General features: G+C 41.4%; 2 protein-coding genes across 2 annotated transcripts; both read right to left on the reverse strand.

Moving 5' to 3' along the window:
* Positions 1-7,055: 7,055 nt before the first annotated feature.
* On the reverse strand, positions 7,056-8,412 carry LOC139766881 (cuticle protein AM1199-like). The gene is made up of 3 exons (XM_071695893.1): positions 8,348-8,412; positions 7,530-7,741; positions 7,056-7,418 (listed from the first exon to the last, which is right to left on the reverse strand). Exons 1-3 carry the CDS (start codon positions 8,354-8,356, stop codon positions 7,235-7,237), a joined length of 405 nt encoding a protein of 134 aa, XP_071551994.1. The 5' UTR covers positions 8,357-8,412; the 3' UTR covers positions 7,056-7,234.
* Positions 8,413-13,584: 5,172 nt separating this feature from the next.
* Positions 13,585-15,496, reverse strand: LOC139766754 (cuticle protein AM1274-like). The gene is made up of 3 exons (XM_071695674.1): positions 15,464-15,496; positions 14,788-14,996; positions 13,585-14,541 (listed from the first exon to the last, which is right to left on the reverse strand). The coding sequence occupies exons 1-3, from the start codon at positions 15,470-15,472 to the stop codon at positions 14,337-14,339; spliced, it is 423 nt and encodes a 140-aa protein (XP_071551775.1). The 5' UTR covers positions 15,473-15,496; the 3' UTR covers positions 13,585-14,336.
* Between the last annotated feature and the right edge of the window lie 1,034 nt (positions 15,497-16,530).

Consider the following 16,530-nt stretch of genomic DNA (forward strand, 5'->3'; position numbering starts at 1 on the left):
CAAAACACCAATGAAATTTTCGAGGCCTTTTTTGTTGGTGTAAGATAACAGAAACTCCCGGATTAGTGTGGTAAAATCTGGAATGTATACAGATAATTCAAAGAGAATAGATAACCTGCAAATTGTCAATGTGACTTAAGGAGGCGCTAATAATGAAAATCTTGGATTTGAAGCAAAATATTCATCAAGTTTATTGTTAAACGTGTCTATCATGTTGCTTCCAACCACTATGATTGACAAATCGTTCCGTATGTGGACTATCTTGGTGAGGAAAAAGTACTTCCCTTCATTCAAGGTAAAACTTTTGCCCACGAATTTGCATCCATCATTGTGAGTGAAATCAGACGAATCTGAGCTTAAGTTTCTTGTTAGATAAAGATTATTAAAGTTTTTTATAATTTTGATGACTTGTATTAGATCACTTCTTAACTATCTTTTTTCTAAGTTTAATAGATTTAAGTCGTTTAATCTGATCTCGTAGGATGTGTTTCTGAGTCCGGGAATCATCTTGGTAGCTCGATGCTGTACTCTCAATCCATTGTGTCTGTGTTTTTTTTAGGGAAGGATGACCAAAACTGAACACAACATTTAAGATGAGAAAGAAGCAATGAATTGTAAGGAGTAAGGACGATTTCCCTCGACTTAAATTCTAAGTCCCTACCGATGAATCTAAGAACTTTGTTCTTTTCACTGCAGCTGTGCACTGCTTACTTGGTTTTCACTGCAGCTGTGCACTGCTTACTTGGTTTTCACTGCATCTGTGCACTGCTTACTTGGTTTTGGGTAACCAGAGATGATTATGCCCAACTCTTTTTCTTCAATTACTTTTTGCAGTTCAAAAGAGTTCCTAGCTATTGTAGCTTGCGTTTTCGTTTTCGTTGCCGATACGTCAAACTTTCCACATATCGGTATTGAAATTCCTTTGCCACCATGAAGCTAGTCCACCAGTTTGTTCACGTCAGTTTGAAGCTGTTAGCGTTCATTTGTAGATTTATACCCCAAGTGAATTTTGATATCTTACAATGCAGCCTATTATCAGTTTCATTAATACACGTATATGAGAAAGAGAACCGGTCTCAAGACTGATCCTTGTGGCACTTCACTTGTTACGTCTAACCATTTTGAGGCTTAGCCGTTCATTGCAGCTGTGTTTGCACCATTTAGACAATAACCTTCCCACCAAACTATAACACACTCAATGCCACATGATCCAATTTTTTTTTAGCGACCTTCGATGCGAAATCTTATCGAATGTATTTTGAAGATTTAGAAAAAGAGATCAATTGATTTACTTTCATCATACAAAGCCACGCTGAGGATCATTTATCAAGTGATGATCCTCTTAATGTTTTACAATTTTGTCTCGAATGATGGTTTCCATAAGTTTTCTACTTTTTTAGACAATAGGCAATTCTTTATTGCACTGTTCTTCCACCTTGGCCTCGTTTTAGAAATAGGCCGTCTACTACGCATTGGCAGATTTTACTGAGACTTTTCCCAGCAACGTTCATGTCTTTTTCACTAACCATATCATCCCAGGCTTGTCAGTCAAGAGCAATGCGAAGAGCATTGTGATTTGTAAGTTTAAAACCTCAACAGCCAAAGCGCAGCTTCCCGACGGTGATGGCTCACTCCATGATTCTCTCTGCTAGCTGGACTCAAGGATGTCCTGAAGGACATCTCCCGTGTGTGCTAGCGTTGTTTTCTTATCAGCAGCTGCAGCTACCTTTTCCTCAAGGGTCAGTCTCTTCACGCAAACCTGCAAATCAAAGGCATCGTAAGATTATTGTAAAACTGAACGTCATCTTCCCACTGCAGACAGCACACTGTTGATTTGCTGTAATGATGAAATGGTAAACATAAATTCTCTGTTACCGAAAACAAAGCTCAGCAAAAGACATGATATATGGTCACCGAACTTTCGAACCTTACGAACCTCGACCAAGTTGTTCACACTTCAGGCAGCCGTGTTTCCCCTACGGAGCCGTGTTTTCTCAGCTCCCGTGACCTGAACGTGTAGATATAGCACTTTTCTGGATGAAAATATTACAAAGCAGTTAAAAAGAACAAAGTAGGACAATAACTCTGTCTCGAAAGACGAAGCGATAACATACACAACAACGATCATACAAAAGACACAACCTTGTGAGTTTTCCGTTCCCAGCGTCCTGGTTGTGTTCCCCAGCCACACGTGTGCCTCAGGAATATTTCCTTTTTGTCTTTCTTTTATCTCATAATTTATAGCATTGTTAACCACTGCAGTGTAATACACAAGTAACCAAACTCTTCAAAATACATAAATTAGATTTGTTTGAAATGATGGAGCGACAGAAGACTGAAAAATCACAACAGAAATGATGTTAGATCCCATCTTGTTCATGCAAGGTTCACACAGCCACGTCTGAGTGTTGGGAAGAATGGCGCCAAAACATACATGAGACATCAACGTTTTTGGCCGCAACTTTGTATTTCCTTGTAATTCTACACTAAAATTCATGATGGTGTTTTCTGAATGATCTTACAGTTACTGTAACCAGATTTGTAATTACTTGATGATAACTTTAGCGCACTGAGAATGCTGACGCAGCTGCAGCTTACTGCATGACGCTAATACAGTCCGTGACTTACTGTATGACGCTGACACAGCTGTAGCTTGATGTATGACGTTGATACAGTAGTAGCTTAGTTTAGAAAGCTGATAATCACTGTCTAAGCTCATGCATGAACAAGTCTGTGAACATAATATAAGAACTGTCAACTTGTCTATATAACAAACCATTTTGATGTACCACGTCAGTAGTGATTACGACCTACCATACAAGTGGCATTAAACAAGACTTCACATATACGTAGGTACTGCACACATCCCCCACCCTCACACATAGGGTACATGTGCACTCCAGGACATATACACGTATACAAACACACACACAGAGGCACACGCACGCGTTGTGAACGTGCACATACATTCCTGCATGCTGCACGCGTTGTGCACGTGCACATACATTCCTGCATGCTGCACGCCAAGCCCGTTAAACTTGTACCCACAGTGGTACAGGCGGGGGGGGGGGGGGGGGCTGCCTATACCACTGGCATGGAAGTTCCAGCACAAGGTAGTCGGCCTTCGTCAGGCACTCACCCAGCGGGGCCATGGTAATCCGTTTGTTAACGTCCAACATGTGGAGAAAGTAAAAATAAAAAGTGTGTGAGTGTGTGTGTGGAGAGAGAGAGAGAGAGAGAGAGAGAGAGAGAGAGAGAGAGAGAGAGAGAGAGAGAGAGAGAGTCTATAGATATAACAAAATTTGTTGTCCAGAGTTACACTGTAGACGATCTCTTGAGGTGTCCAGTTGGCAATTTTGACTACCAAATATAAGGAGTGATGACGGGTTCTCCCACCGTGCAACTGTGCTAACGTCTGTATGTGTGACACAGAAAATAAAGTATGCTAATATCCAGCTCTCACAACTTACACATATTTGTTCCTTGGTCGACGACATTTATAAAGGAATCCTCTGTCCTTTATATTGATCATGAACGTCATGTCAGCGACACTACTACTCGCTTCTTAGGTATTCATACAGAGGCACAAGGTACGTAAATACACCAGGAATACGTGTGAGAAGTACACACACACCTTGGAAGGTGCATAATTGCTAACAGTGTTATACAGTTAGCTTGATATAGCGGTAAAAACATTCATATTTATGAAGGATTGACCAAGAAGTAAACAGAGTGAAGAAATTTCTTGTTAGCAATGGTTTCTTCAAAGCAGCCATGAACCAGCAAATACACAGTGTTAAACATCAGTATAAAGTGTTAGGCCCAATATCAGATCACTAACTGCTATGTACACTTGAAGAATCTCGTGAGATCTGCTCATCACACAGTTAGTGAACGTGTCCTGTAAGATATAATCAAGAGGAACGTTACTTGCTTTAGTAAATAAAACCAAACCAAAGTAATCTTTCACTTGAACTGTACGACATGCACATTTTGCAAACTTCAGAACAACATGAACTATAACATATTCGGATCATGCAAACTTCAGAATAACATGAACAATACGACATGAACATCATGAAAATCTAGAACAACGTGAACTATACACGTATGACATGCAGTCATCACTTTTTCACGCACTCACCCACAAGAAGGGGACGGGGCGACAAAATACCACATGGCCAGTACTCATAACTGTTCTCTCGCCAGACACATCATAGATCTTATGATAATATAACGACTTACTGACTCTTCAGTTACTTGAAGCATCTTGATGAGAGACAATTATACTGTCAAAAATTGTTCAAAACCGTGGAATATACAACGAATATTTCAGTATGTTCTCAACAACCATACATTTTCCACTGCAGCAGACAAATACAAGAACAACAATAAATCCTGCTCAGAAAAGAGACTTGGACACTTGACCTTACCTAGCGTCACTTGACCCGTTACCCACGCCTCAACCAGCGAACTCACCACGGCTACATAGGTAAATGATGTCATACATATAGATATGTATACCTGTTTATTTCTCTCTCTCTCTCTCTCTCTCTCTCTCTCTCTCTCTCTCTCTCTCTATATATATATATATATATATATATATATATATATATATATATATATATATATATATATCTTTTCTTTTCTTTCATACTATTCGCCATTTCCCGCATTAGCGAGGTAGCGTTAAGAACAGAGGACTGGGCCTTAGAGGGAATATCCTCACCTGGCCCCCTTCTCTGTTCCTTCTTTTGGAAAAAAAAAAAAAAAAAAAAAAAAAAAAAAAAAACGAGAGGGGAGGATTTCCAGCCACCCGCTCCCTCCCCTTTTAGTCGCCTTCTACGACACGCAGGGAATACGTGGGAAGTATTCTTTCTCCCCTATCCCCAGGGGATATATATATATCTTTTCTTTTCTTTTAAACTATTCGCCATTTCCCGCATTACCGAGGTAGCGTTTAAGAACAGAGGACTGGGCCTTTGTGGAATATCCTCACCTGGCCCCCCTCTGTTCCTTCTTTTGGAAAATTAAAAAAAAAAAACGAGAGGGGAGGATTTCCAGCCTCCCGCTCCCTCCCCTTTTAGTCGCCTTCTACGACACGCAGGGAATACGTGGGAAGTATTCTTAATCCCCTATCCCCAGGGATATATATATATATATATATATATATATATATATATATATATATATATATATATATATATATATATATATATATATATATATATATATATATATATATATATATATATATATGTATAGTGTTAAGGGAGCATCAAGGGTTGGGAGCGACAACAAACTACATATTACCAAGATCTGCATCCTAAAAAGAGACATAGATTACAAGGATTACCAGCAACAGGGAACATATGCAAGGATAGCAGGTTAAGGATTGCAAGTTTGATATAGCAAAATAATGATATCAAGTTAAGGACAGTTGAGTGTGGATTGCAAGTTAAGGATAGCAAGGTAAGGATGGGAGATTAAGGATAGCAGGTTAAGGGTGGCAGGTTAAGATTAGCAGGTTATAATGAAGAGCATCTCCTGCGAACAGATACTTTGAGAAATAACTGGAAGTTTCTTGACGTATAATGGATTGGAATGTCCACTAGATATCTGGTGTCGTGATTACAGTGTGTCTGGTGTTGTGATGACATGGAGCTGTTATCACAGTGTCTAGTGTTGTGATCACAATGTGTCTAGTGTTGTGATCACAATGTGTCTGGTGTTGTGATCACAATGTGTCTCGTGTTATGATCACAATGTGTCTGGTGTTATGATCACAATGTGTCTGGTGTTATGATCACAATGTGTTGTGAATCTGAAAAAAAATATTGCAATACCAACGATGTTGGACAGTTACTCGCTATACATCTTTCTTCTTGATCAACATCAGAAGACTGTGCCACAGAGTCGAATCAAGATATGAAGTTACTTTCTTTAAAATGAAACATCATCTGATGTCTGTTATGAAAAGCTACCGAAAGAAGAAAGGAAGTAATGCTCTTCTAGTTGGCTTCAAGATTCAGAATAGCGCGCGCGCGTGTGTGTGTGTGTGTGTGTGTGTGTGTGTGTGTGTGTGTGTATGTGTGTGTGTGTGTGTGTGTGTGTGTGTGTGTGTGTGTGTGTGTGTGTGTGTGTGTGTGTGTGTGTGTGTGTGTGTGTGTGTGTGTTGTGAATCGGGGAGAACAATGCTTTGTGGTATGAGTCATGAGTCATGATTCTTGAATAACAGATTCATGGAGAGGGTGAGAGGTAAGGTCAGGTCGGCCCTGACCGCTTTGTGTTGCATCTTGGCAAGTGGATCTGTGGGCTGACCACACGAGACGCTGCGTCCATCATGCTTCTCTGCTCAAGGTCACACGCAGAAAGGCTCTGCATGTCGATTAGGCCATCTAGTAAGTAACCCAGCCATCAACTCTTCGTACATATAAAGATGATAAGTGTAAGTGGGATGATGGATGATAAGTGTAAGTGGGATGATGGATGCTCTCAGGTAAGTGTTAGGATGTGTGACTCTTATGTACATATGTCCTGACGACACATCTTCCGCTGGGGATTGCAGGCATGCTCAAGTGTCCTTCACTAATCTGGTGTCATCTATCAGTTCTAAGGATATATATATATATATATATATATATATATATATATATATATATATATATATATATATATATATATATATATATATATATATATATATATATATATATATATATATATATATATATATATATATATATATATATATATATATTGCGGATAAGGTAGATACTCTTTTGATGATCAAGGTTCAGTGAGGGTAAAATATGAGAAAAGGAAAGAATAATGATACTAGAAATATAAGAAGAATAGAAGAGAAATGAAAGAACGGTGTTAACGTCTGTGGTGGTGGTGTGTGGCAGGTGAGGAGGCGTCTCATGTCTGCTTCAGGAGGAGGAACATGACGTAGACGACTAAACTATTTCATGATTTAGTTTTCAGTATCAGGGGAGCTTACTGAAGTCCTCACTTACCACAAAAGAGAATGATGATAAATGATAATAATCACATATGTTACCTATTTCTGTTTATTGACATTCATCTTCATTAAAAGAAATTAGTAAATATGATAACAACAGAAGCCATTGAAGCTGTTTCTACCAAGGAAAGAAAATGGTTCACGGAACTGTGTGTGTTCGTTCTGATGGGAGGAAGTATATCGAGGACCTCAGAATATCCCCGTGTCTGACTAGCGAGTCAGCCTCCTTCCCTGGCCATCCCAGGTGACGCCTTGGCGACGCTGCTCCTCAGCGGTTTGGATCTGCTGAAGAGAGTGGGCTGGGGTCTCGGGGATCAGAGGGGACTCGGCGACGAAGCCGTTCTCGTCAGCGGTAAACCTAACTTCTGCGACAGTTCCGTCAGGGAAGGTGAACCTATGGAGAAGAAAAAGAAAGATGAAATAATTAGATGACATATGAAAAGCTGGATAATTCAAGCTGTAATTAAACATGAAATGATTACCCAGTAACAAACATGTATCTTACGTGTAGAATCCCTCCACGACGTTCCCTCCTGCCGATCCAGGCCGCCCCACCACGCTCTTGGAAATGCCATTCTCAGTTTCGAACTCGTACTGGTAGTTGCCTTGACCATCGTCCGTACGGTCGTCCCGCAAAACTGCAATGTGTCGAGCATCTCGCTCGTCCAAGTGCTGGGGGGCGGCGACGGCGACGGAGGCCAGGCAGGCGAGGACCATCTGCGACAAGAGAATAAGAAGGATACAGAACCCTGACAAAGAGAACGAACAATTATTCCATAGAGACCTTGTGATTCTGTCTGTGAACAAGATCTACTAGGAATATCATTATATTCTACTTTTTGTGCTCCGTTTTGGACAAGCAAAATGCTTCATAAAGAACACTATAACTAAAAAAAAAAAGGGGTCGTGTCTTATTAGTTGATAAGCAGAAATTTTCCTTTTTATCTTAATGACATGCGACTATCATCCTGTGCCTGGATAAGTGTATTCTTGCAACTACTCACGTAGATCAACTCAACATACTGCAGCAACATATCCAGGATATGAAAATGTCCACATCAAGGATTAGCAGTTGCATGGGTTCTGTCCAAATACAGAATTCGTATACAGATTATCATGACGTTTCTCCTGATCACTGATAAGACTGTCAACTCTTTCAACTACTTGCTGTTCAATCCTGCTGTATCATCAGATGCCACCAAGCTGTATACTACATTATACTAAAAAACTATAGATTTCTATCCTATTTCATAACTGTATAAACTATCATCGTACAGAGCCTGTAAGACCCTGAATTCAGCCACACTCAGCTGTGGTACTCACGAGCTTCATGTTGTTCGAGTGAAGATGGGACGAAGATGGGTTTAGTTACAAGTGCACGGACCTTTTATACTCGAGTCAAGGACATCACTTGCCCTTTTGACATTTCTCATGGCTGTGGGCGGACGCGCCAAGGTCGCTGGGCGATGTCGGTGGAGTCTGGCGTTGCATTCTTTGCTTCAAACATCAGTGTCCTAAACAGTTAAATGAATACGTGATGGCCAGGGAAGACTAAATGCTTGACACGTACCGGTAATCTTCTTTTGAAAATTCCCTAAGAAAATGTTTAGGTTATATTTCGTCATTACATGAAGTTCCAAAAGGGAAAAATTGAGAGTAAGTGTGAAGAGAAGCAAAGTTATTAAGTTTAGCAGGGTTGAAGGACAGGCTACTTAGGGTGTAATCTTGTATGGAGAATAAATTGGAGGAAATGAAGTCTTCTAGGTAACTTAGAGAGGACATGGCAGCGAATGGAACCATGGAAGTGGAAGTGAGTCATAGGGTGGGGTAGGGGGCGAAAGTTCTGGGAGCACTGAAAAAAGTATGGAACGAGAGAATGTTATATGGGAGGGGAAGAATGGGTATGTTTGAAGAAACAGTAGTCTCAACAATGTCAATTGTGTGCTAGGCATGGACTATAAAGAAGGCTGTATGGAAGAGGGTTGATATGTTAATATGAAATGTTTTAGGACAATATGCGGTGTAAGGTGGTTTGATCTGATAAATAATGAAAGAGCAAGAGAGATGTTTGCTAATAGAAAGAGTGTGGTTGAGAGAGCAGAAGAGGGTGTGCTGAAATGGTTTGTGCATACAGAGAAAATGGTTCAGAAAAGGTTGACAAAGAAGATGTATGTGTCAGAAGCGGAAGGAAAAAATACAACGGGGAGAAATTGGAGGTGGAATGATGGAGTGAGGAAAATTTTGAACAATCGGGGCTTGAGCATGCAGGAGGGTGAAAGGTGCGCACGGGACAGAGTTCATTTTTTTACCGAAATCCAAAGCAGGATTATGATTTATAATGATAATGAAAATAATGGGTTGTCCTTTTTCATATATCATCCTCACTGCACATGCTCAGCAGGCAAGTTTACATCGTATCAGGCAATGCAAATTTTAGTCATTGTGTTGTACTGAGCAAGTGTATAAATGCTTCTCTTTTTCAGCAGCTGCGTTGTAACATGATACCAAGTGCTTAAAGAGTTCGTGTTGTTTCACAAGTGTTTCACTGTTGTGTAGCACAGTGTTGGTGATTTTCCGACTTGTTTTGATCAAGGAAGAAAGTCATTAGACAAAACAGTCGTCGAGATAAATAGGGCTTTGCAAGCTCTCAGTCTTGCGGACATTCAGGTACAGACTTGATTCACAAATTTCCATTCTGATAACCAGAACGATGACAACATCTGTATAAATTCTGCTCGTGAGTTCGTATCAAACAGTTTTATTTCTACACAACACAGGATAAAGTAAGGAGAAATACGTACACAATCAAAAGAAATTCTGATGGGCAGATTCTGATCCCAGATCACCGTTTAGCTTATCGGAGTGTGGCCAGTGTGGCTGCATGGTGGACAGTCCTGTTCAAGTTCAGGCTCATTTTTTCTCTTTAATGCGAGCGTAAAATCCTCCAGCCTCCCTCATCCTACAAGGCGCTATAGGTCTGCTCGTTCTAGGCATATGTGACCTGCTTGGGCGGCGTGGCCGGGAAGCATGTGAGACACGGGGATCAGCGAGCACTGAATCAGGTAGTCGTTCTCGTCGGCGACCAATAACACTACCGTCATCGAGCAGAGACTGACATACGACAAATGTTCACCGATATTCGGTAATGTTCTGTCGACCTGAGTACAACGGAAATATCTAATTTCATAAATCAGTAGGCATTCCACGGATAATTTTTTTATTTGTATCCCAACAGATGAATTAAAGATTCCAAGATGCGTGTAACTACAGGTTTTTCAAGTGTTCACATTTAATTTCTCAAATACAACAGCAGAAAAAAATCAATACATCTCACGTGTAGTCAATGAAACATTCAAGATGACTAGTGAGCTACGTTGTAGAGACTGTGGCTTGATGAATGAGTGAGCTACGTTGTAGAGACTGTGGCTTGTGTGAGGAAGGGATGAAGGTCTCGCGAGCAGTGACGAGGAGGCCTGTACAGGTCCCCCAACAAGAGCAGTTAACCTTCGTGGTTTCTGACGATGTAAGGTTGTCTCGTATGCATTCTTGAAGCTGTATTGGAGGTTACTGGAAGGATTACGCGAAGCAAACATCACATCTTCCATGATAGCTACAGCAATCATTTTCATGATGAAAAATTGCCTTCTTTCTTAAGCTGAAATTCCTCAAGCTTTTACTAGATTATCGCTTACCACTTATCTATGCATCCCTTGGAGAACATCATTATTACTATATTTCTTTTAGAATATTTTGAAAACTGAATTTTCCAATAGAATATTCATAGGTCGAAAATGTTCACTTGAAAATTCCCACGTAAACTTGGTGAGAGGATGAGAGAGGCGGTCATTTGGGAAACATTACAGAGATGGCCAGCAAGTCTGAGAACCAGTTTTTGTTCTGATACCAAAAGTGAATAAGCAGAAACCTCGAGGCACCGTGGTACATGCCTCACCTGCCTTTTCGGTTCAAGGTCTATTTCTTTGGAAGAGAATATTATATTTTGAAGAATTACTGTCAGGTGATCATTTTCGTGTTGCTCTTCTTTGTCCACACTGGTCCACACTTGAACTGAAGATATAGCCAGTTACATAGGTGACCACAGAATCAGTCTACAATCGGGGATCTGTCACACAGAAGGGACATTAGAGGGACTGAATGGGTAATTCGACATAACGCACATTACACTTGGGTCTCAAAGCTTGCCAAGGTTAGCGTCATTCTGAAAAGGAGTTGTCTGGTCCTGACCCGGATGGGGTAGGAGTCACGAAGGAGGTCCAGTTGTACCGAGACAACTGTTATTTGATGTTTGTGGTGGAGATGAAGCTTGAGGCCACGACCTTAAGGAAGATCTCCAGGCGGCGTCATGGTGTCGTACAGTGAAGTGACCAAGACGAATTTTAGAATGGTTTTAAAGTGTGTGAAACTGTACTTGTATTCAAATGATCGCACAGCAGTACAAACATTATATATATATATATATATATATATATATATATATATATATATATATATATATATATATATATATATATATGTATATATATATATATATATATATATATATATATATATATATATATATATATATATATATATATATATATATGACAGAGTGGCAGATATAGGGTGTTTGGGTCGAGGTGGTGTGCAAAGTGAGAGGGTTAGGGAAAATGATTTGGTAAACAGAGAAGAGGTAGTAAAAGCTTTGCGGAAGATGAAAGCCGGCAAGGCAGCAGGTTTGGATGGTATTGCAGTGGAATTTGTTAAAAAAGGGGGTGACTGTATTGTTGACTGGTTGGTAAGGTTATTTAATGTATGTATGACTCATGGTGAGGTGCCTGAGGATTGGCGGAATGCGTGCATAGTGCCATTGTACAAAGGCAAAGGGGATAAGAGTGAGTGCTCAAATTACAGAGGTATAAGTTTGTTGAGTATTCCTGGCAAATTATATGGGAGGGTATTGATTGAGAGGGTGAAGGCATGTACAGAGCATCAGATTGGGGAAGAGCAGTGTGGTTTCAGAAGTGGTAGAGGATGTGTGGATCAGGTGTTTGCTTTGAAGAATGTATGTGAGAAATACTTAGAAAAGCAAATGGATTTGTATGTAGCATTTATGGATCTGGAGAAGGCATATGATAGAGTTGATAGAGATGCTCTGTGGAAGGTATTAAGAATATATGGTGTGGGAGGCAAGTTGTTAGAAGCAGTGAAAAGTTTTTATCGAGGATGTAAGGCATGTGTACGTGTAGGAAGAGAGGAAAGTGATTGGTTCTCAGTGAATGTAGGTTTGCGGCAGGGGTGTGTGATGTCTCCATGGTTGTTTAATTTGTTTATGGATGGGGTTGTTAGGGAGGTAAATGCAAGAGTTTTGGAAAGAGGGGCAAGTATGAAGTCTGTTGGGGATGAGAGAGCTTGGGAAGTGAGTCAGTTGTTGTTCGCTGATGATACAGCGCTGGTGGCGGATTCATGTGAGAAACTGCAGAAGCTGGTGACGGAGTTTGGTAAAGTGTGTGGAAGAAGAAAGTTAAGAGTAAATGTGAATAAGAGCAAGGTTATTAGGTACAGTAGGGTTGAGGGTCAAGTCAATTGGGAGGTGAGTTTGAATGGAGAAAAACTGGAGGAAGTGAAGTGTTTTAGATATCTGGGAGTGGATCTGTCAGCGGATGGAACCATGGAAGCGGAAGTGGATCATAGGGTGGGGGAGGGGGCGAAAATTTTGGGAGCCTTGAAGAATGTGTGGAAGTCGAGAACATTATCCCGGAAAGCAAAAATGGGTATGTTTGAAGGAATAGTGGTTCCAACAATGTTGTATGGTTGCGAGGCGTGGGCTATGGATAGAGTTGTGCGCAGGAGGATGGATGTGCTGGAAATGAGATGTTTGAGGACAATGTGTGGTGTGAGGTGGTTTGATCGAGTAAGTAACGTAAGGGTAAGAGAGATGTGTGGAAATAAAAAGAGCGTGGTTGAGAGAGCAGAAGAGGGTGTTTTGAAATGGTTTGGGCACATGGAGAGAATGAGTGAGGAAAGATTTGACCAAGAGGATATATGTGTCGGAGGTGGAGGGAACGAGGAGAAGAGGGAGACCAAATTGGAGGTGGAAAGATGGAGTGAAAAGGATTTTGTGTGATCGGGGCCTGAACATGCAGGAGGGTGAAAGGAGGGCAAGAAATAGAGTGAATTGGAACGATGTGGTATACAGGGGTTGACGTGCTGTCAGTGGATTGAATCAAGGCATGTGAAGCGTCCGGGGTAAACCATGGAAAGCTGTGTAGGTATGTATATTTGCGTGTGTGGACGTGTGTATGTACATGTGTATGGGGGGGGGGGTTGGGCCATTTCTTTCGTCTGTTTCCTTGCGCTACCTCGCAGACGCGGGAGACAGCGACAAGGTAAAAAAAAAAAAAAAAAAAAAAAAAAAAAAAAATATATATATATATATATATATATATATATATATATATATATATATAAACACTGACAAACTGACGACATGAGACCTAGTGAAGAAATGCACTAATGGGCTGCTTAAATGATAGCGTCTCTTCACACGAACTTAAAATCAACCTTGAAATCCAGTTTGACTCGAGTTCTATCATGAACAAGGTTACAAGCCGCAGGCTGCGTCTTGCCTGGGCTGCTCCTTACAGGCGAGTACCACGTCGGAGCCAAGCTGCTCAAGTCTGGATGATAAACTAACCACTTCATATTATAATTCTGACACCTCCTATCATGCTAGAGATATGTCTGACGGCATTGGATCTGATTATATTATTTCTATTGTATAGAAAGAGAGAAAAACTTCAAAGAACTCAGATCTGTGGACCTAGATATCTCCTTACTTGTGAGACGAGGTTGACGTATTCAGTAATCTCGACGACTGGACCTGGGAGCGGGATTAACCAGGTCGTTGACGTGTTCGAGGTCCTTACATCCTCGTAGCCGCTCGTGCACTCAGAAGGGGAGGATAAGACTTCCGCATTTACCTCTGGCTCACGAGAGATTAAATGATACTGAGCAGGGAAGTCTGCATCACTGATTACTGCTGCGGACTAGGGGTTGGTTCTCTCATTGGAGAGCTGAAGTTGTGTCAGGTACTTTCATATGTGTCCTAACACTGTGATGATGTTGCTATAGTCTTTATTATACCGAACTTGATGCTCAAACGAATGAATAATGACAGACAGTTTATTACATGATGGACACGTATTCAGACAGTCATAAAAGAATCTATGGTTTTCACATCCTAATTATGAAACAGTGAGGAGCAAGCAACGAGAGGCAGGCCAGTGTATGGAGTGCACGGTGAACACTATTAATAGCCTGCAGAGCGAGCAATCCTCCTGCCTTGCTCATCCCACCTGGCCCCACGGGCGCGCAGCTGCTCTGTTAAGGCGACCTGCTCGGCGGCGTGGGCGGGGAGAGGGTGAGGCGTGGGGATCACCGGGGATCGAACCTGGTAACCGTTCTCGTCGGCGACAAATTGGAAGTCAGCGATGATGCCATTGGGAAGCGGAAATCTGGATTAAAGATTGTTGCTGTTACTTCCTGATGTTATGATAAGAGCACATCAATATTATCAACATCTTACTGTAAGAAAATATAATAAGTTAACTATAGACTGCTGTTCTACCGAGGTTAACACAGTGTCCAGGGTAACTACCTAGAAGCTCAGTATGAAAGTAGACACAAAACCTTCTGCAACAGCATTGTTGAATCTAAACGTGGAAAATGATGAAACACCGAAGCATGAAGATGATTCTCACCTGAAGGAGCCGTCCATGGTCTGGCCGCCGCTCCGGCCGGGGCGACCAACCACGTTCTCGTAGATGCCGTTCTCCGTCTCGAACTCGTACTGGAAGTTGCCATTGTCATCGTTGAAACGGTTGTCTCGTAAGATGGCGATGTGCCTGGGGCTGGTGAAGTGGAACTGCGGACCAGCGACGGTGACTACGGCGAGGCAGGAGAGGATCATCTGCGCACCACCGCACAAGGTGGAAGGAATAAAGAAAATTCATTTTTTAAAGAGGAGGCAGCGAGTCCTCACTGGTAATATGGTTAGATTTATTCGCGTTACGTATTTGTTATATGATCAATGTATAATCCGTTCTGATGATTAGTACGTTCAATCTAATGCCAGTGATAATCATTGACGTGATCAAACATTCCTCTGTGGACAATCATCTCTGAGAACCTGGTATATTTTCTACTCTTATTAACTTTTATCACCTTATCGAGAAATTCTCTTCACCATTCAAACAGATATGCTCTCCAGCTTAATGGTTACAGTCTGCACTTCAGCTGGACAGATTATCGCTTTAGCATGCGTTCAGGTGCGTGTATGGAATAGCTTTCACTGGTCACTCTCTTTCTGTTGCTGCCACAAAAATGTCACAAGTGCAGGAGCCCTCCACACAGCAGGAACATCCTTGCTGTACTCACCAGCTTCATGTTGCCTGTGTGAGGTTCGGATGAAGATGTGGTCTGGAATATGAAGCCCTACCTTATATACCACTCTAAACGAGAGCAGTTCACCTTCACGTAGTTTCTTGTGACTGGATGACTCCACGATGTTTCCGGGACCCTCCTGAGGTTGCAAGGCGGGTCACTGATCCACTTTTGTTACCAACAGTGTGACGTGGAACTGATGCTTAAGAGGGAATATCAATCTATCATTTCCGGTATCTTTATTTGCGAAAACAATATGTTAATTGTGTTATACTCCGTTTCTCTATCTTCGGGTGATGAATGGCCAAGAAAATGAAAGGTATATGTCTTCACAGGCGATCAGTTTTGCCGGCATTCTTTCAAAAGAAAGTAAAAGGAAAATAAAAACCAGTTACCAGGCTCAAAATTAGAAGACTTTATGTAATACTTGAAGAAAAAGATGTACAAAACCTGTTTGAAAACGAATTCCGGATGCGGAAGGCGTGTCCGGATAACGGCGCGGGAGGACTCAGGAAGCCGAGCACCTGAGCGTGGTCAACAGAGCTGAGTTAGGATGAAGGTTTTCAACCAGTTTTTGCGTCAATACTGAGAGGTGAGCTCAGCATCTGGGGGCTCACTGGGACTGCTGGGCCTTCCCGTTAGCTCTCCCAACGCTGTCCCAGGTCGTATGTCCTGAGTGATCGCTACGTTGTACTGGGAAGAGACAGAGTTTCGTCTGACATATGTACTTTCAGCAGAGTGACATGGAGATCTCTAGAGGATGGTTTCAAGGATGAGTAAATTCATTACTTGTAAAGAAAATGGAAACAGGCAAACTTCCTGTATGAACGAGCGGGAACTGAAACAGATTGTAGTTTGTCAGTTGGTGTAGGTGTTGTTATCTAGGTGATCCAGAGTCCTTAGTGTCCTTGACATGCTAACTTGTCCGTCATCACCTGTCTCTTGGAACCAAGCAGGTACACCACTGCCTACAATTATGGTGACATTCAATGCAATACTTACGTGATATACCGAGGAATCTTTAGGGTTGTTTAATGACGTCACATTCATGACTCTTTGTA

The sequence above is a fragment of the Panulirus ornatus genome, chromosome 58 (assembly GCF_036320965.1).
Source record: "Panulirus ornatus isolate Po-2019 chromosome 58, ASM3632096v1, whole genome shotgun sequence".
In the NCBI taxonomy this organism is placed as follows: Eukaryota; Metazoa; Arthropoda; class Malacostraca; order Decapoda; family Palinuridae; genus Panulirus; species Panulirus ornatus.